The 18,490-nt window shown below is 75.8% G+C and overlaps 2 protein-coding genes across 2 annotated transcripts; one reads left to right on the top strand and one right to left on the bottom strand.

Annotated features, from left to right (window-relative positions):
• Positions 1–1,732: 1,732 nt before the first annotated feature.
• On the top strand, positions 1,733–5,538 carry KANK2 (KN motif and ankyrin repeat domains 2). The gene is made up of 6 exons (XM_072848316.1): positions 1,733–1,766; positions 2,962–3,007; positions 3,636–4,640; positions 4,720–4,807; positions 5,284–5,353; positions 5,512–5,538. Exons 2-6 carry the CDS (start codon positions 2,974–2,976, stop codon positions 5,536–5,538), a joined length of 1,224 nt encoding a protein of 407 aa, XP_072704417.1. The 5' UTR covers positions 1,733–1,766; positions 2,962–2,973.
• Positions 5,539–5,807: 269 nt separating this feature from the next.
• LDLR (low density lipoprotein receptor) lies at positions 5,808–18,312 on the bottom strand. Its single transcript, XM_072848317.1, has 18 exons — positions 18,136–18,312; positions 16,446–16,568; positions 15,629–15,751; positions 15,175–15,546; positions 14,968–15,093; positions 14,743–14,865; positions 14,470–14,592; positions 13,555–13,680; positions 11,612–11,783; positions 11,312–11,539; positions 11,122–11,240; positions 9,635–9,774; positions 9,414–9,572; positions 8,428–8,567; positions 7,735–7,964; positions 7,073–7,147; positions 6,663–6,820; positions 5,808–6,400 (listed from the first exon to the last, which is right to left on the bottom strand). Exons 1-18 carry the CDS (start codon positions 18,194–18,196, stop codon positions 6,365–6,367), a joined length of 2,634 nt encoding a protein of 877 aa, XP_072704418.1. The 5' UTR covers positions 18,197–18,312; the 3' UTR covers positions 5,808–6,364.
• Between the last annotated feature and the right edge of the window lie 178 nt (positions 18,313–18,490).

Below are 18,490 nucleotides of genomic sequence, written 5' to 3' on the forward strand. Positions count from 1 at the left end.
TGACCGCGCCGGGCCTGGGGAGGAGGGCGGGGCGGGCTCTGATTGACATCCCTCTGGGCCAATGAGAAGGAGCGCCGCGCACCAGGCGTCCAATAAGCTTCACGAGGCGAATTAGGAGGGAAACAGGAGCCAATCAGCGGCGACGCCATCGTGGCCCAGCCGTGACTGGCAGCGCTCCCGACCAATCGCCTACGAAGAGGCGAGGCCCGACGGGGCGCAGGCGGGGGGGTGGCCCTGGACCCCCCCTGGAGGTCACGACCTCTCACCTCCCTGTGACCCCCCTCCACCCCCCCCCATATTTTGGCTTGGCCTCGGCCTCGGGGGGCTCCGGGCTCCTGGGGGGGTTTGGGGCACCCGGGGGTTTTGGGGTACCGGGGGTCTGGGGGCACCCGCGGGTGGAGGCTGCGGGGGTGCCCGTGGCAGGCAGGGCGGGCAGCGCCCCAACCCAGGGGGGAGGACCCCCAACCCCCCCGAGCCCCCAGGGCTTCTCCTGACCCCCGGCCCCCAGTTCCCTGGTGCCCCCAACCCCCTCGAGCCCCCAGAGCTTCCCGGGACCCCCGGGATCACCGGGACCCCCTGAACCCCCGGGACCCCTGAGACCCCCGGGACCCCCTGGATCCCTGGGACCCCCGGTTCCCCAAGACCTCTGCCCCGCCTCGGGATGCCCCGGACCCCGAGACCCCCGGACCCCCGGAACCCCCTGGGATCACCGAGAAACCCCTGGGACCCCCGGGACCCCAGGATCATTGAGACCCCTGGGACCGCCTGGAGCCCCTGGACTTCCGCCCCCTGGGGTGCCCCGGACCCCGAGACCCCCGGACCCCCTGAAGCCCCCGGGACCCCCGAGATCCCCTGGACCCCCGGGACTCCCGGTCCCCCAGGACCTCCGACCCCCGGGACGCCCTGGAACCCCAAGACCCCCGGGACTCCCGGGATCACCGGGACCCCTGAACCCCCCGGGACCCCGAGACCCCCCGGACCCCAGGACCCCCGGGATCACCGGGACCCCCTGAACTCCCGGGACCCCTGAGACCCCCGGGACCCCCGGGATCACCGGGACACCCTGAACTCCCCGGGACCCCGAGACCCCAGGGACCCCCGGGATCACCGGGACCCCCTGAACTCCCCGGGACCCCCGAGACCCCCGGGACCCCCCGGGACCCCCGGGATCACCGGGACCCCTGAACCCCCCGGGACCCCGAGACCCCCGGGACCCCAGGACCCCTGGATCACCGGGACCCCTGAACTCCCCGGGACCCCGAGACCCCCGGGACCCCCGGGATCACCGGGACACCCCTGAACTCCCCGGGACCCCGAGACCCCCGGGACCCCCCGGGATCACCGGGACCCCTGAACTCCCCGGGACCCCGAGACCCCCGGGACCCCGGGACCCCCGGGATCACCGGGACCCCCTGAACCCCCCGGGACCCCGAGACCCCCGGGACCCCCGGGATCACCGGGACCCCTGAACCCCGGGACCCCGAGACCCCCCCGGGACCCCCCCGCCCCGGCCCCAGCCCCGCTCCGGCCGCTCCGACGGCTCCAAGGGCGGGGAACGAGGGGGCGGGGCCAGATGAGGCGTGGCCCCCAGGTGGGCGTGGTCTGGCGAGGAGGGAGGCGTGGTCTGGCGAGGAGGGGGGCGTGGCCTTGGCAGCGGCCCGCAGCGGGGTCGAAGCGAGCGAGCGATCGGGGAGGGGCGTGGTGGGGCGCGGCCGAAGGGGGCGTGGTCAGAGCAGGGCGTGGCCGGGAGCGGAGCGGAGCGGGAGGTACCGGAGCGGCGGCGGCAGCAGGGTGGGTGGCGGGGGGGGGGACTGGGGGGTCTCAGAGGATGGGGGGATGGGGGTGGGGGTGGGGGGCGGGGACCGTGGGATCGGGGGGGTTCTGGGGACCCTGGGGGGTCTCGGGGGGGTCCCGGTGGCCCAGGGGGTGTCGGGGGACCGTGGGATCTCGGGGAGCCGGGGGGAGCGGGGGCTCGGAGGGGTCTCTGGGGGTCCCGGGGGTCTGCTGGGCCCCGGCTGTTTGTCACCGCGCGGGGGGGGGACGGGGACGAGGACACGGGCTCCCCCCCGGCCCCCCGGCCGCTGGCCCCGCGGGCGAGGGGGCCAGGGGCCGCCGCGGGGCGAGGGGGCGGCGGGGCGACGGAGACGTGGGGTGCGGGGGACGAGGGGTGACGCCGTGGGGCGATGGGGCCCGGGGGGGGCCGCCGTGGGGCGAGGGCCCAGCCCGCCCCGTGCCGTGGGGCCCGGGGGCGGCGGAGCCGGAGGAGCCGGAGCCGCGTAATTGCTTCCATCTGCGGCCCAGGAGGCGCCGGAGGGGGAACGCGGGGGAGCCCAGGGCTCCGGCCGCCCGCGCCCCTTCCCACCGCCCCACCGCCCGGCCTGGGGACCCCACGGGGACCCCACGGGGACCCCACTGGGACCCCCACTGGGACCCCCATTGAGACCCCCATTGGGACCCCCATTGGGACCCCCACGGCCCCGTCTGCTGGCGGCTGGGGGGCTCCAGGAGACCCCGGCACCGGGGTGTCCCCATCGCCACCGGAGTGGGATGGGTGGGGGTGTGTCGTGTCCCCCCCCCCCGAGAAAAGGGGAACTGGGGGGGCCGGGGGTCTGTCCCCAACCATCGCCTGTGGCACGTGGTGGGTGGGGGGTCCCGGGGGGGGTCTTTGGGGTGGGGAGGGGGAGCGGGGGTCCCCCGGACGCCTGCGTCCCAGGGCAGTGGGGACAGCGGCCGAGCGCTGCCCCGGAAGAGCGGGGGGGGGACCCAGCCCCCTCCCCAGGCAGCTCTTGGCCGGTGGCCCGGACGCCTGGGTCCCCTCCCAGTACGGACTGGGGGCGGGAGCGGGGCAGGCTGGGAAACCGGACGCCCGGGTCCCCTCCCGAACGCCCGGGTCCCCTCCCAAACGCCCGGGACCCCCCCGAACGCCCGGGACCCCCCCAGCGACCCCGTCCCCCTCCCTAGGTTCGGGGCGCCATGGCGCAGGTCCTGCGTGCGGAGGCTTTCCCAGGTGAGGACCCCGGGGGCCGGGGGCCGGGAGGGTCCGTGGTGGGTGGGGGGGGTCCCTGAGGTCGCGGTGAGGACGGGGCAGGGGGGGGTCCGGCACCCCTCGATCCTGGCTGGGGTTGAGGGGGGGGTCCCCTTGCCCCCAGTGTGTGGCTCTGACAGGGGTTGGGGGTCCTGGACCCCTTGGGTCCGGGTCGGGATGGGGTGTGGGGGGGGCCCATTTGGGATGGGGAGGGTCCCGGACCCCTGGGTCCGGTGGAGGTTGGGGGTCCTGGAGCTCTGGGTCCCGGTTGGGGTGGGGAGGGGTCCCCTTGCCCCACAGACCTGACTGCGACAGGGGTTGGGGTGCCGGACGCCAGGGCCCTGGTTGGGGTGGGGAGGGGTCCCGGTTGGGGTGGGGGGGTGGGGTCTCCCTGCCCCAGACCTCTGGGTCTGGTGGAGTCTGGGGGGTCCCGGACCCCAGGCGGGGTGGGGGGGGCCCCTGGGTGCCACGGAGGATGGGGAGGGGCCCCGTGCAGGGTGGGGAGGGTCCCTGGGTCCGGTAGAGGTTGGGGGTCCCGGCCGGGATGGGGAGGGGTCCCCGGCCGCCCAGGCCCCACGGCGGGTGCCAGGGCGGTGCGGTGCTGCCGCAGGGCGCCGGTCGGGACCCCCGCCCGGGGCGGGGGACGCGCCGTACTCGCTGGAGACGGCCTACGGCTACCGGCTGGACCTGGGCTTCCTGGGCTACGTGGAGGCCATCGAGAAGGGGCTGACGCTGCGGCGCGTGCCGGTGGGCCGCCGGCCGCACCGCGCCTCCTGGGCCGCCTCCGCCGAGGCCCTCGGCCCCCCGGCACCCCCGGACCCCCGGGTGGAGCGGACGCTGCGGGGGGCCCGGCAGCGCCTGGAGGAGGAGGGGGTCCCGGCAGGGGCCCCGCTGGCGGCGGGGGTCCCGGTGACGGTGGGCTCGCCGGGGGCCGCGCCGCTGCGGCTGGTGCGGGAGCAGATGGCGGCGGCCCTGGGGCGGCTGCGGGAGCTGGAGGAGCAGGTCCGGACGCTGCCGGCGCTGCGCCGGCGCCTGGAGCGGCTGCAGGAGGAGAAGCGGCAGCTCCTTGACCGGCTCCGCCGCCAAGGCGGCTGCCGGTGCGGGTGCGGGTGCGGGTGCGGCACCGTCGACGGCAACGGGGACCCCGGCGGCTTCGGCGATGACGGCTCCGGCATCGGCACCGACGTCGGCTCCGATGACGGCACCGGCAATGGCACCAGCAGCGGCAGCGGCTCCGGCATCGCCGGCTCCGGCATCGGCTCCGGCACCACCAACTCCAGCATCGGCTCCGGCACCACCGGCTCCGGCACCGGCACCAGCAGCGGCTCCAGCGTCCCCATCTCCATCGCCGGCACCGGCACCACCATCCCCGTGCCCGGCTCCAGCACCGTCTCCGGCATCGCCTCTGGCGTCGCCACCGGCTCCGGCACCACCGTCCCCGTCCCCGTCGTGGCCGCGGGGCCGCGGGGCCGGCGGTCGGTGGGGGTGGGCACGGAGGGCCCGGGGGTGCCGGGGGGTGCCGGGGGGCTGCCGGGGCGGGTGGCGGTGCTGGAGCGGCAGCTGCGGCGGGCGCTGGGGGAGCTGCGGGAGGCCCGGGCGCGCCTGGCCCAGCGCCGTGAGTGGGGGGACACGGGGGGACACGGACACGGGGGGGCACGGGGGTCCGGCCCCCCTCACCCCTCCCTGTCCCGCAGAGCCGCAGCCGGGGGGCGAGGAGCGGGAGGAGGAGGAGGAGGAGGATGGGGACGAAGGCCACGGCCACCCCGCGGGGGGCGGCGGCAGGTGGGGCGGGGGGCAGAGCAACTGGGGGGCCTGGGGCTGGTGGGGAGGGGGGCCAGGGGGTCGTGGGGTGATGGGGGCTGGGGGGTGGGGCATTTGGGGGACGGGGCATTTGGGGTGGGGGAACTGGGGATGGTGGGAACTGGGGGGCTGGGGCTATGGGTGGGGCTGGGGGTGGGGCTATGGATGGGGTGGGGCTATGGGGGTGGGACTATGGGTGGGTGGGGCTGTGGGGGCTGGGGCTATGGGTGGGGCTGTGGGGGTGGGGCTGTGGGGGTGGGGCTGTGGGGGTGGGGCTATGGATGGGTGGGGCTGTGGGGGTGGGACAATGGGTGGGTGGGGCTGTGGGGGTGGAGCAATGGGGGTGGGGCTGTGGGGGTGGGGCTATGGGTGGGGCTGTGGGGGTGGGGCTGTGGGTGGGGCTGTGGGGGTGGGGCTGTGGGGGTACGACCGGGGTCTGCCTGAGCCCCCTCCCCCAGGCCGGGCTCCAGCTCCTCGGACGAGAGCGAGTACCACGAGGCGGTGGAGGGCCCCCCGCCCCCAGCCGGGGTAAGGGGACCCCTCCCCCGCACACGCGTGTGCGATGCGTGTGGACGCCACGCACGCGTGATGCGCAGCCCCCTGCGTGCACGCGTGCGATGCACGGATCCCCCTGCACGCGCGTGTGCGATGCGCGCGGCCCCTCACCCCCCACGGCCGCCCCGCAGCCGCCCCCAGGCCCCGCTGGCCCTTGACCCGCCTGGGCCCTCCGGTGCCGCCGCGGCTCCCCGTGACATCGTGTGACGCCGTGTGATGTCATATGACGCCGTGGGACGCCGCCCTGCAGCCGGACCCTCGTTACCCCCGCGCTCCATCCTCCCCCCCATGTCTCCCCCCGTCTCCCCCCAATAAAGCCGCCTCCAGCCACCGCGACCCACGGCGTGTGGGGACCCGGGGGGGGGCCCAGGTGCCCCCCAACCCCCGGGGGGCCCCGATGGGGGGAAGGAGACGCCGGGACGCCGGGGAGAAATAAATAGCGTGTATTGGCCGTGTCCAGACACGGAGCGCGGGGCGCGAGGGGACCCCCCCCGTCGCGCGAGGGGACCCCGCCCCCGCGGCAGAAGGCCACGTTTGCTGTTCTTTTTCACAGTTTCGGTTAAAAAAAAAAAAACCAAAAAAAAAAGGCAGCAGCCGGGGGCCGCGGCCGGGCGCAGCCGGCCACGCACCGCAGCGTACGCCGTACGGAGGCGCGCGGCCCCGCGCGACCGCGTCTGGCCGTCCGCAACCTTCGTCCGCGTGCGGCCGCGCCCAACGCCACGCGGCCGCGCGCGGATGCGGACGGTCGCGTACGACCGCGCGCGGCCCGGCGCGGCCGGCCGGGTTCACGCGCGGCCGCGTGCCGGCACGCGCGGACGCCCGTGGCGCGGTGCAGCCGCACGGTGCCGGGCACGGCCCCGCGCCCGGCACGGTTGCCCGGGGGCCCGTCCCGCCCCGGCTCGGGGTCCCTCGGCGCGGGGGCAGGATCCGGCCGGGCTCCGGCGCGTCTTCGGGGGGGCTGGTGGGGGGAGCCCCCCCACGTCCTCAGGCGATGTCGTCGTCCAGGCTCACGGCCTGGCGCTGGGGTGGGGGTGTCAGTGGGGCAGGGGATGAGACCCCACTCCTGCCCCACATGCACCAGCCTGCCCCACACACATGGGCCTCTCGGGGGGCACCGCTCCCCGCCATGGGGTAGCTGAAGCCCCCCTGCCCCATAGCTCACCACGGGAGGCCCCCATTCACCGTGGGGTGGCTGAGCCCCCCCTGCCCCACAGCTCCCCGTGGGGTGGCTGAGCCCCCCGCCCCACAGCTCCCCGTGGGGTGCCCCCAGCCCCCCGCTGACCGTCGGGTAGCTGAAGCCCCCCTGGCCCCGGCCCAGGGGCTCCTCGTCCTCGGTGGTTTTCTGGTAGACGGGGTTGTCGAAGTTGATGCTGTTGGTGCTGCGCCGGCGCCAGCTGCGCCAGAGCCCGCGGGCGCCGAAGGCCGCGAGGATGAGGAGCACTGCGGGGGCGGGGGGGTCAGGGCGGGGGACCCCATGCCGGGACCCCCATGCCAGGACCCCCATTCTGGGACCCCCTTTTTCCAGACCCCCATGCTGGCGCTCCCTATGCCAGGACCCATTCTGGGACCCCCATTCTGGCACCCACCCATGTTCAGAACCCCCCCCCCCATGCCGGGACCCCCACGCCAGCACCCCCCATTCTCGGACCCCCCCCACATTTAGCGCCCCCCATGCCGGGACCCCCAGCCTACCCAGGGGCAGGACGACCGCGAGCGCCGTTGGCCCCGTCCTGCTCCCCACGTGCTCCATGGCCTCACCGGTGCCGCCTGGGAAAGGGGAGAGGCAGCCGTCAGCCCCGAGCTGTGGGGCTGGGCCGTGGGGCTGGGACATGGAGACAGGCTGAGCCATGGGGCTGGGATGTGGGGCTGAGCTGTGGGGCTGGGATGTGCGGCTGAGCCATGAGGATGGGCTGAACTGTGGGGCTGAGCCATGGGGCTGGGATGTGGGGCTGAGCTGTGGGGCTGGGATGTGGGGCTGAGCCATGGGGATGGGCTGAGCTGTGGGGCTGAGCCATGGGGCTGGGATATGGGGCTGAGCTGTGGGGCTGGGATGTGGGGCTGAGCCATGGGGATGGGCTGAGCTGTGGGGCTGAGCCATGGGGCTGGGATGTGGGGCTGAGCTGTGGGGCTGGGATGTGCGGGCTGAGCCATGGGGATGGGCTGAACTGTGGGGCTGAGCCATGGGGCTGGGATGTGGGGCTGAGCTGTGGGGCTGGGATGTGGGGCTGAGCCATGGGGATGGGCTGAGCTGTGGGGCTGAGCCATGGGGCTGGGCTGTGGGGCAGGGATGTGGGGCAGGGGGGGGAGGAGGGGCTGTGGGGCTGGGCCGTGGGGCTGGGCCGTGGGGCTGGTACCTGCTGTGGCGTTGCTGGAGGTGTTGGTGCTGCCGGCGGTGCCGGTGCTGCTGGCGGTGCTGCTGGCGGCGCTGCCGGCGGTGCCGGTGCTGCCGGTGGTGCCGGCGGTGCTGCTGGCGGCGGTGGGGCCCGAGGGCACCCCACGGGTGTGGGGGTCCCAGCTGGGCGTTGGGGGCTGCGGGGGCTGTGGGGTGCCGGGGCTGCGTCCATCGGGGCGGGGGCCGAGGGGTCTGGGGGGAGAGAGTGAGCGGGGCTGGGGGTGCAGGGTGGGGGGCTGCAAAGATACGGGGGTGCAGGGGTGGGGGTCTGGGGTGCGGGGTGCAGGGGGTGCAGGGTGAGGGGTGCAGGGTGCTGGAGGTCTGGGGGTGGGGGCTGCCTGGTCCGGGGGGCAGAGTCTGTGGGTCTGGGGGTGCAGGGTGCCGGCAGTGGGGGTGCAGGGTGCTGAGGGTCTCGGGGTGCAGCGTGGGGGGTCTGGGGGTGCGGGGTGCAGGGCGGGGGGTGCAGGGTGAGGGGTGCAGGGGTGGGGGTCTGGGGTGCAGGTTCTGTTGGTAGGGTCTGGGGTCTGGGGTGCCGGGTGCCGGCAGCGGGGGGTGCAGGGTGCTGGGGGTCACAGGGTGGGGGTCGCAGGGTGTGGGGGTCTCAGGGTGGGGGTGCCGGGTGCCGGCAGCGGGGGGTGCAGGACGCGGGGGGTACCTGGGAGGCAGGCGCGGCCGTCGGGCGCCAGGCGCTGGCCGTCGGGGCAGGCGCAGGTGAAGCGGGGGCGCGGGGGCCCAGCTGGGCGCGGGGAGGCAGAGGAAGGCACAGCCCCCCGGCCTGGGAGCAGCGGTTCTCACCTGGGGGGAGAGGCCAGGGTGGGAACGGGGTGGGGAGGGGACGGAGGGGACGGGGAGGGGATGGGGAAGGGGTGGGGAAGGGACGGGGAGGGGATGGGGCAGGGGTGGGGAAGGGGTGGGGAAGGGATGGGGAGGGGATGGGGCAGGGGTGGGGAAGGGACGGGGAGGGGACGGGAGGGGATGGGGAGGGGATGGGGCAGGGGTGGGGAAGGAATGGGAAGGGGATGGGGCAGGGGTGGGGCAGGGGTGGGGAAGGGACGGGAGGGGATGGGGCAGGGGTGGGGCAGGGGTGGGGAAGGGACGGGAGGGGATGGGGAAGGGGTGGGGAAGGGGTGGGGAAGGGACGGGGAGGGGATGGGGAGGGGATGGGGAAGGGATGGGGCAGGGGTGGGGAGGGCATGGGGAAGGGGTGGGAAGGGATGGGGAGGGGATGGGGCAGGGGTGGGGCAGGGGTGGGGAAGGGACGGGGAGGGGATGGGGAAGGGGTGGGGAAGGGGTGGGGAAGGGATGGGGAGGGGATGGGGAGGGGATGGGGCAGGGGTGGGAGGGCATGGGGCAGGGGTGGGGAAGGAATGGGGAGGGATGGGGCAGGGGTGGGGCAGGGGTGGGGCAGGGGTGGGGAAGGGACGGGGAGGGGATGGGGAGGGGATGGGGCAGGGGTGGGGAGGGCATGGGGCAGGGGTGGGGAAGGAATGGGGAGGGGATGGGGCAGGGGTGGGGCAGGGGTGGGGCAGGGGTGGGGAAGGGACGGGGAGGGGATGGGGACAGCTGGACACAGGGATGGGGGACAGAGGGCTGGAAGGATGTGGGGACAGAGGGCCGGGGGCCGGGGGGCCGGGGCCGGGCCCCGGGGCGGGGGGTACCTGGGGGCTGGCGCAGCGGGTGGAGGAGGACGACGTCCTCGGGGGAGAAGAGGTCCTGGGCCACCCTGCGGAGCCGCGCGCCCGTCCGGCGGCCGGCGCTGAAGATGGCCCCGCTCCGGACGTCGCTCCAGAAGACGGTGTCCTGCGGGGACGGGGGTTGGGGACGCGGCGGGGCGAGGGGGCGGGGGCGGGGGAGGGCCTCACCTCGAAGACGGCGATGGCGAAGGGGTGGGCGAGCACCCGGGGGTCGGCCAGGACGGTGCGGCGGCGGCCCCCGTCCACGTCCACGCTGGAGAGCGCGTGGAGCCGCGCGTCCACCCAGTACAGGCGCTGGGAGGGCAGGTCTGGGGCGGGCGTCAGCCGGGGACGCGGGGGGACGCGGGGGTGGGGACACGTGGGGACGCGGGGATGGGGACACGTGGGGATGGGGATGGGGACCAGGATGGGGACGGGGACGCAGGGGGACACGGGGGTGGGGACGGGGACGCGGGGGATGGGGACATGTGGGGACATGCGGGGATGGGGACCAGGATGGGGATGGGGACACGGGGGACGCAGGGGTGGGGACGGGGACACGTGGGGACGCGGGATGGGGACGGGGACACGCGGGGATGGGGACACGTGGGGATGGGGACCAGGATGGGGACGGGGACGCGGGGGACGCAGGGGTGGGGACAGGGACACGTGGGGACGCGGGGATGGGGACGGGGACACACGGGGATGGGGACACGTGGGGATGGGGACCAGGATGGGGACGGGGATGTGGGGGGACACGGGGGTGGGGACGGGGACACACGGGGATGGGGACCAGGATGGGGATGGGGACACATGGGGACACGTGGGGATGGGGACGGGGACGCGTGGGGATGGGGATGGGGACCAGGATGGGGACGGGGACGCGGGGGACACGGGGGTGGGGACGGGGACACGTGGGGATGGGGACATGTGGGGACATGCGGGGATGGGGACCAGGATGGGGATGGGGACGCAGGGGACACACGGGGACATGGATGCGCAAGGATGGGGATGGGGACGAGGACACAAGGGGACACGCAGGGATGGGGACCAGGATGGGGATGGGGACGCGGGGGACGCAGGGATGGGGACAGGGACACGCAGGGATGGGGACATGTGGGGACACGCGGGGATGGGGATGGGGACCAGGATGGGGATGGGGACACAGGGGGACACACGGGGACATGGATGCGCAAGCATGGGGATGGGGACGGGGACACAAGGGGACACGCAGGGATGGGGACCAGGATGGGGATGGGGACGCGGGGGACGCAGGGATGGGGACAGGGACACGCAGGGATGGGGACATGTGGGGACACGCGGGGATGGGGACCAGGATGGGGATGGGGACGCGGGGGGACACACGGGGACATGGATGTGCAAGGATGGGGATGGGGACGGGGACACGCGGGGACACGTGGGGACAGGGACACGCAAGGACGGGGACGGGGACACGTGGGGACACTCGGGGATGGGGACAGGGACACGTGGGGATGGGGACGGGGACAGGGACTGGGACCAGCACGGGGACTGGCAGGGGACCAGGACAGGGATGGGGACGTGGCCAGGATGGGGACAAGGACGGGGACGTGGCTGGAGACTGGGACGGGGACGGGGACGGGGACGGGGACGGGGATGGGGACGGGGACGGGGACGGGGACGTCACGGCGGCTCACCCAGCGCGATCCCGTTGGGCCACTCGATGCCCTCGGTCACCAGCGGGAACTGGTCGGCGCCGTTGAGGCCGCCCTTGGCGATCTTGGCGCTGGCTCCCCAGTCCGTCCAGTACATGTAACTGGGAGGGAGCGCGTGCCCGTCACCCCCGTCCCCACGCCCCCCGTGTCCCCCCGCCTCCCAGCCCCGTACCCGTGCAGCGGGTCCACCGCGATGGCGCGGGGCTTGGCCCCCGGCTCCCGCACCAGCGTCCTGCGGCGCTCGCCGCCGGCGTCGGCCACCGAGACGGTGCCGCGCCGCGAGTCCGTCCAGTAGATGTTGCGGTGGACCCAGTCCAGGGCGATGCCGTCCGGCGACCCCGGCCCCGTCCCCACGACGGCGACGCCCCGGCTGCCGTCCGCCGCGCCGGCCAGCGGCGACCTGCCGGGACGGAGCGGGTTACGGCGGCGGCGGGGACGCCGGGCGGCGGCGGGGGTCCCGGGGGGCCCTCACCGGTAGATCTGCCCCCCGGCGAGGTCGGCCCAGTAGACGGTGCCGGTGGCCACGTCGGCGTCCAGGGCCCCGGCGTGCTTGAGGGGCCCCAGCAGGCGCCGGTACTCGCCGCCGTCCAGCGCCAGGCGCCGGATCTCGTGCCGGTTGGTGAAGAGGAGGGCGGCGGGGGGGCCTGGGGGGGGGCAGGCGCTGCACCCCGCCGCCGGCACCCCCCCTGCGCCCCCAGACCCACCCCTCACCCCCCTTGCGCCCCGCTGCCGGACCCCCGCCCTGCGCCCGCTGCCGGCACCCCCCAGCACCCCCAAACCCAGCCCCCACCCCGCTTGCGCCCGCTGCCGGAACCCCCGGCACCCCCACCCCCTGCGCCCCAAGCCCAGCCCCCACCCCGCTTGCACCCGCTGCCGGACCCCGGCACCCCAAACCCGCACCCCAAAGCTGCACCAGGCACGGGGGGGAGGAAGGAATCGGGGTGCGGGGGGGTGATGGGGGTGCGAGGGGCGAGGATGGGGGCGCCAGGATGGGGGAGCTGGGGTGCAAAGGCGTGGGGGGGAAACGGGGGTGCAGGGGGAAACGGGGGTGCAGGGGGGAAGGGGGTGCAGGGGGGAAGGGGGTGCAGGGGGGAAGTGGGGGTGCAGGGGGAAGCGGGGTGCAGAGGGGAAGCGGGGTGCAGAGAGGAAGTGGGGGTGCAGGGGGAAGCGGGGGTGCAGAGGGGAAGTGGGGGTGCAGAGAGGAAGCGGGGTGCAGGGGGAAGCGGGGTGCAGAGAGGAAGCGGGGGTGCAGGGGAAGCGGGGGTGCAGAGAGGAAGCGGGGGTGCAGAGGGGAAGCGGGGTGCAGAGAGGAAGTGGGGGTGCAGGGGGGGAAATGGGGGGTGCAGGGGAAGGGGGGTGCAGGGGGGAAGGGGGGTGCAGGGGAAGTGGGGGTGCAGAGAGGAAGCGGGGTGCAGGGGGGAAGTGGGGGTGCAAAGGGGAAACAGGGTGCAGAGGGGAAGTGGGGTGCAGAGGGGAAGCGGGGTGCAGGGGGAAGGGGGTGCAGGGGGAAGGGGGTGCAGAGGGAAGCGGGGGTGCAGGGGGAAGCGGGGGTGCAAAGGGAAACGGGGGTGCAGAGGGGAAGTGGGGTGCAGAGGGAAGTGGGGTGCAGGGAGGAAGTGGGGGTGCAGAGGGGAAGCGGGGGTGCAGAGAGGAAGCGGGGGTGCAGAGGGGGAAGTGGGGGTGCAGGGGGGAAGTGGGGGTGCAGGGAGGAAGTGGGGGTGCAGGGGGGAAGCGGGGGTGCAGAGAGGAAGCGGGGCTGCAGGGGGAAGCGGGGGTGCAGAGAGGAAGCGGGGGTGCAGAGAAGCGGGGGTGCAGGGGGAAGTGGGGTGCAGAGGGGAAGCGGGGTGCAGAGGAAGCGGGGCTGCAGGGGGAAGCGGGGGTGCAGAGAGGAAGCGGGGCTGCAGGGGGGAAGCGGGGGTGCAGAGGGGGAAGTGGGGGTGCAGAGAGGAAGCGGGGGTGCAGGGGGGAAGCGGGGGTGCAGGGTGGAAGCGGGGGTGCAGGGAGGAAGCGGGGGTGCAGGGAGGAAGCAGGGGTGCAGGGGGGAAGCGGGGGTGCAGGGTGGAAGCAGGGGTGCAGGGAGGAAGCGGGGGTGCAGGGAGGAAGCAGGGGTGCAGAGAGGAAGCGGGGGTGCAGGGGGGGAAGTGGGGGTGCAGGGAGGAAGTGGGGTGCAGAGGGGAAGCGGGGGTGCAGAGAGGAAGCGGGGCTGCAGGGGGAAGCGGGGGTGCAGAGGGGAAGCGGGGGTGCAGAGAGGAAGCGGGGCTGCAGGGGGAAGCGGGGGTGCAGAGAGGAAGTGGGGCTGCAGAGAGGAAGCGGGGTGCAGGGGGAAGCGGGGGTGCAGAGGTGCATTCTCGGGGTGCGAACAAGGACGAACGGGGCCGAGGGCTGAGGCGGGGGCGGGGGGCCGGGGGGACCCACCGAGGGCGCGGCAGGCGCGGGTGCGGGGCTCCAGCCCGTACCCCTCCCCGCACTCGCACTTGAAGCCGCCGGGGAGGTTGTGGCAGCGCTGGCTGCAGCTGTGGGGGTCCTGGCACTCGTCGATGTCTGGGGGCGGGGGTCCCGGGGGCGGGGGTCAGGGGTTCCGGGGGTGGGGGGTGATCCCTGGGGGTCAGAGGGGCCCTGAGGGGGTCAGGGGGTCCCGGGGGATCAGGGGGTCCCTGGGGAGTCAGGGGTCCCATGGGGTGTGGGGGGTCCTGTAGGTGGTCCTGAGGGGGTCAGGGGGCCCTGGGGGAGGGCAGGTGGTCCCATAGGGGGTCAGAGGGTCCCTGAGGTGGTTAGGGGGCCCTGGGGGTCCCTGGGGGTCAGAGAGGCCCTGAGGAGGTCAGGTGGTCCCATGGGGGGTCAGAGGGTCCCTGGGGGGTCAGGGGGTCCCATGGGGGGTCAGAGAGTCCCTGAGGAGGTCAGGGTGACCATGGGGGTCCCAGGGGGATCAGGGGGTCCCTGGGGGTCAGGGTGTCCCACGGGGGGTCAGAGGGTCCCTGGGGGGTCAGGGGGAACCCTGGGGGTCCCATGGGGGTCAGATGGTCCCATGGGGGGGTCAGAGGGTCCCTGGGGGTCAGGGGGAACCCTGGGGGTCCCTGGGGGTCAGATGGTCCCATGGGGGGTCAGAGGGTCCCTGGGGGTCAGGGGTCCCATGGGGGGGGTCAGAGGGTCCCTGAGGAGGTCAGGGGACCCCGGGGGTCCCGGGGGTCAGGGGGTCCCACGGGGGGTCAGAGGGTCCCTGGGGGTCAGGGGGTCCCATGGGGGGTCAGGGGTCCCTGAGGAGGTCAGGGGGCCCCGGGGGTCCGGGGGGTCAGGGGTCCCATGGCGGGGGGGGGTGGGGGCAGGGCTCACCCTCGCAGCTCTTCCCATCAGGGCCCAGGCTGAAGCCCTCCCGGCAGCGGCACCGGTAGCCCAGGCGAAGGTCCTGGCAGACGTGGGCGCAGCCGCTGCTGCCGTCCAGGCACTCGTTGACCCCTGGGGGGACACACCAAGGGGTGGGGTGAGTTGGGGGCCCCCCCATGGGACCCCCAGCACCAGGCAGAGACCCCCACGGCCCCGTGGAAGCTTGTGGTGGACTGGGGGGGTCCCGAGGGGTTTTGGGGGGGTGGGGGGTCCCGGCCGTACCGCACTGCTTGATGGGCTCATCGGTCCAGTCCCGGCAGTCGCGGTGCCAGTCGCAGACCCGCTCCATGGGGATGCACTCGCCCGAGCGGCACTTGAACTCGTGGGGGCCGTCGCAGGCCGTCACTGCGGGGGGCGAAGCGGGGGGGGGGGGTCGGTCTCTCCCTCCCAGGACACCCCCAAACCCCCTCCCCCCTCCCATCCCACCCGCGTCGTCCCGGTGGGTACCGTTGTGGCATCCCTCCTCGTCGCTGCCGTCGGCGCAGTCGGCCTCGCCGTCGCACTGCCGGACCCCCAGCACGCAGCGCCCGTCCCGGCATTGGAACTGGTCGGGGCGGCACGTGGCGGCGGGGGCTGCGGGGGGAGGCGGGGGGGTCAGAAGGCGCCGGAGCGTCCCCGTGTCCCCCCGTCCCGTCCCGTCCCGGGGTCACGTACGGCATCCCTCCTCGTCGGAGCGGTCCCAGCAGTCGGGGCTGCCGTCGCAGCGCCAGCGCCGGTGGATGCACTCGCCGGAGCGGCAGGCGAACTGGAGCGGGGCGCAGGGCCGGGGGGCGCGGGGGGGGCCGCAGCTGCCGGGCCACTCGTCGGAGCCGTCGGGGCAGTCGGGGTCCCCGTCGCAGGCCCAGAGCCGGGGGACGCAGGCCGAGTCGTTGCAGCGGAAGGCGTGGGGGCCGCAGGTGGCGGGGGGGGGGCAGCCGGCCTCGTCCGCCCCGTCCTCGCAGTCCCGCTCCCCGTCGCAGGCGAAGGCGCGCGAGACGCAGGCCCCGCTGCCGCAGCGCAGCTGGTCCCCGGCGCAGGCTTGGGGTGCTGCGGGAGGGACCCCGGGCCCGGTCAGCGGCGGGTGGCACCCCCGGAATGCCCCCCCCGCCCCCCCCGCCCCGGCACTCACGGCAGTCCAGCTCGTCGGAGCCGTTCTCGCAGTCGTGGTGCCCGTTGCAGCGCCAGGACGCCGGGATGCACCGGCTCCAGCGGCCGCCGCAGTTGAACTCGGTCGGGGAGCAGGAGAGGGAGCCTGAGGGGAGGGCGGGGGGATGGCACCGCGGGGACGGCGTGGCACCGCGTGGCACGGCACGGCGTGGCACGTGGCACGGCGTGGCACGTGGCACGGCGTAGCACGTGGCACGGCACACGACGGCAGCCCATGGCACTGCCTGGTGTGGCACAGCACGGTGCAGCACGGCATGGCCCAGCATGGCACGGTACACGGCAGCACGGCATGGCACAGCACATGGCACACGGCACGGTGTGGCACACGGCATGGCACGGCACATGACGGCAGCCCATGGCACTGCCTGGTGTGGCACAGCACGGCATTGCCCAGCACGGCACGGTACACGGCGGCACGGCACGGCACGGCGTGTAGCATGGCACAGCATAGCATGGCACGGCACAGCACGGCACAGTGCATGGCACACGGCACGGCACAGCACATGGCATGGCACGGCACACGACGGCAGCCCACGGCACTGCCTGGTGTGGCACAGCACGGTGCAGCACGGCATTGCCCAGAACAGCACGGCACGGTACACGGCAGCACGGCACGGCACGGCACAGCTCACGGCACACGGCATGGTGCAGCACGGCTCACGGCCACATGGCGCGGTGTGTCACAGCACACAGACACACCGCGGTGTGTCCCGGCACATAGCGTGGCACGGCACGGCACGTGGCACGGTGTGGTGCATCGCGGCAGCGCCGGCACTCACGGCAGGTCTCCGGCGTCTCGTCGGAGCCGTCCCGGCACTCGGCCCGGCCATCGCACACCCAGGCGCTGGAGATGCAGGAGCCGTCCCCGCACCGGAACTTGCTCTGGCCGCACTCCTCGGCACCTGCGGCAGCGGGGGCTCAGCGGGCGCCCCCCGCCCCGGCCCCTCAGCCCCCCGCCCCGGCCCCTGGCCCCCCACCCCTGCCTAGGCCGCAGCAGCAGCCACCGGCGGCATTTTCACGGCAACCCCCCCGCCCCGAGTCTGGGGGACGGTCACGGCGAGACCCCCAAAGCAGAGACACACACACACACACACACACACACACACACACCCCCCCCCATTTCCCGGCACCGGCCGGGGGGGGCCGCGGCTGGCGGCACCGGGGGCTGCCGGGGCGGCTTCGGGCACGTCGCCGGCGGCGCTGGACTTTGCCGTGGGAGGGTTGTTTGTGCCGGGGCCGGGGTCAGGACGACCCGCGGTGCCTTCACCCCCCCCACCGGGGGGGCTTGTGCCGGGGGGGGCGAGCCCTGGCCCGGGGGTCGGGGCAAAGTCGGGGGCCCAGCCCGGCCCGGGGCGGGGGAGGGGCGGTGCTGGGGGTCCCAGGCGCGATGCCGGGGTCCGGCCCATCCCGGGGGGCCGGGCCGGGCCGGGCCGGGGGCCCAATCCCGTTCCCGGGGGTCCGGCCCGGGGGTCCCACCCAGGCTCATCCCGGGGGTCCGTCCCGGGGATCGGGCCCATCCTCGGGGGGTCCCAGGCCCGTTGCGGGGGGGGTGTCTGTCCCGTCCCGGGGGGGGAGGGCGGCTCAGTCCCGGGGGGTCCCATCCCGGGGGGGTCCCAGGTGCGATCCCGGGGGTCCGGCCCGGGGGTCCGGCCCGTCCCGGCGGGGTCGGGTCCGGCCCGGCCCGGGGGGGCCCAAGCCCGGTCCCGGGGGGGTCCGTCCCGGGGGGTCCCACCCCGGGGGTCCAGGCCCATGGCGGGGGGCTCCGTCGCAGGGATCGGGCCCATCCCGGGGGGCCCCAGGCTCTCCGAGAGGGCGGGGCCGTGCCGCGCCCTCCTCGCGCGCCGCGCTCCTATTGGCCAGCGGGGCGTGTCCCCGCCGGGTGGCCAGTCCGCTCCGTCGCCAATGGGAAACGCGTCCGCCGCGGGGTGGGGCGGGGCGCGGGCGGCGATTGGTCCCTCCCGGGGCTGAGGGGGCGGGGCAACACCTCCCTCTCCGCGCCCAGCGCCCGCTCCCCGCAGCCCGGCGGCCATGGCGGCGGCGGGGGGGACCCGGCCCGGCCGGAGCGGGGCGGGGGGGGCCCGGATCCGCCGCCGCCCCCTCGGATTCCCCGCCGGGAAGCGGAGCCCGCGGCGCGGCCCGGAGCCCGGGAGGCCCCGGCGGGGAGCGGAGGCCCCGGCTGATGTGGGGGGGTGGTGGTGGGGCAGGCCCCGGTTTGGGGGGGACCGCGCCCGGGGGGGGGGGTGTGGAGCGGGTCCCACGGGGAGGGCGGGCCCCGGTGGGCCCGTTCCCCTCCGGTCCGCCCCCGGTTCCCCGCACCCCCTTTCCCCACCGGTCGGGGGATCCCCGGGGCGGCCCCCACGCCCTCCACGCCCCGTGGGTCTCCGCGTGTTGGGGGGGGGGGGGGTCACATCCGCGGCCCCTCCCGGTCCCGCTCCCGCTCCCGCTGCCCCCGGCCCGGTCCCCGCTCACCTGCCGCCGCCACGGCCCCCAGCAGCAGCGGGAGCAGCAGCAGCACCGGCCCCGGCCCCATCCCGCCGCTCGGTCCCGCTCCGCGGCTCCGGCCCGGCACCACCCGCCGCCCCGCCGGCCCCGGGGAACGGGCGGCTCCGAGGCGAACGGGCGTGCGGCGGCGGCGGGGCCCCGGCGTGGCCCCATTTCAATGGGCAGCGCGGGGGTGGGGTTTAGCGTGGGGTGATTTTTCAAAACGGCTCCACATCACGGAGGAGGTGGAGCGGCCGCGGCCGCCGCGCCGGCCCCGCGGGTGGGCGGGCAGGGGGGTCCCGGCCCGCCGGGTCCCGCCCCGGAACCCCCCCGGGGCCGCGGA

The sequence above is a fragment of the Ciconia boyciana genome, chromosome 31 (assembly GCF_034638445.1).
Source record: "Ciconia boyciana chromosome 31, ASM3463844v1, whole genome shotgun sequence".
NCBI classification, from domain to species: domain Eukaryota; kingdom Metazoa; phylum Chordata; class Aves; order Ciconiiformes; family Ciconiidae; genus Ciconia; species Ciconia boyciana.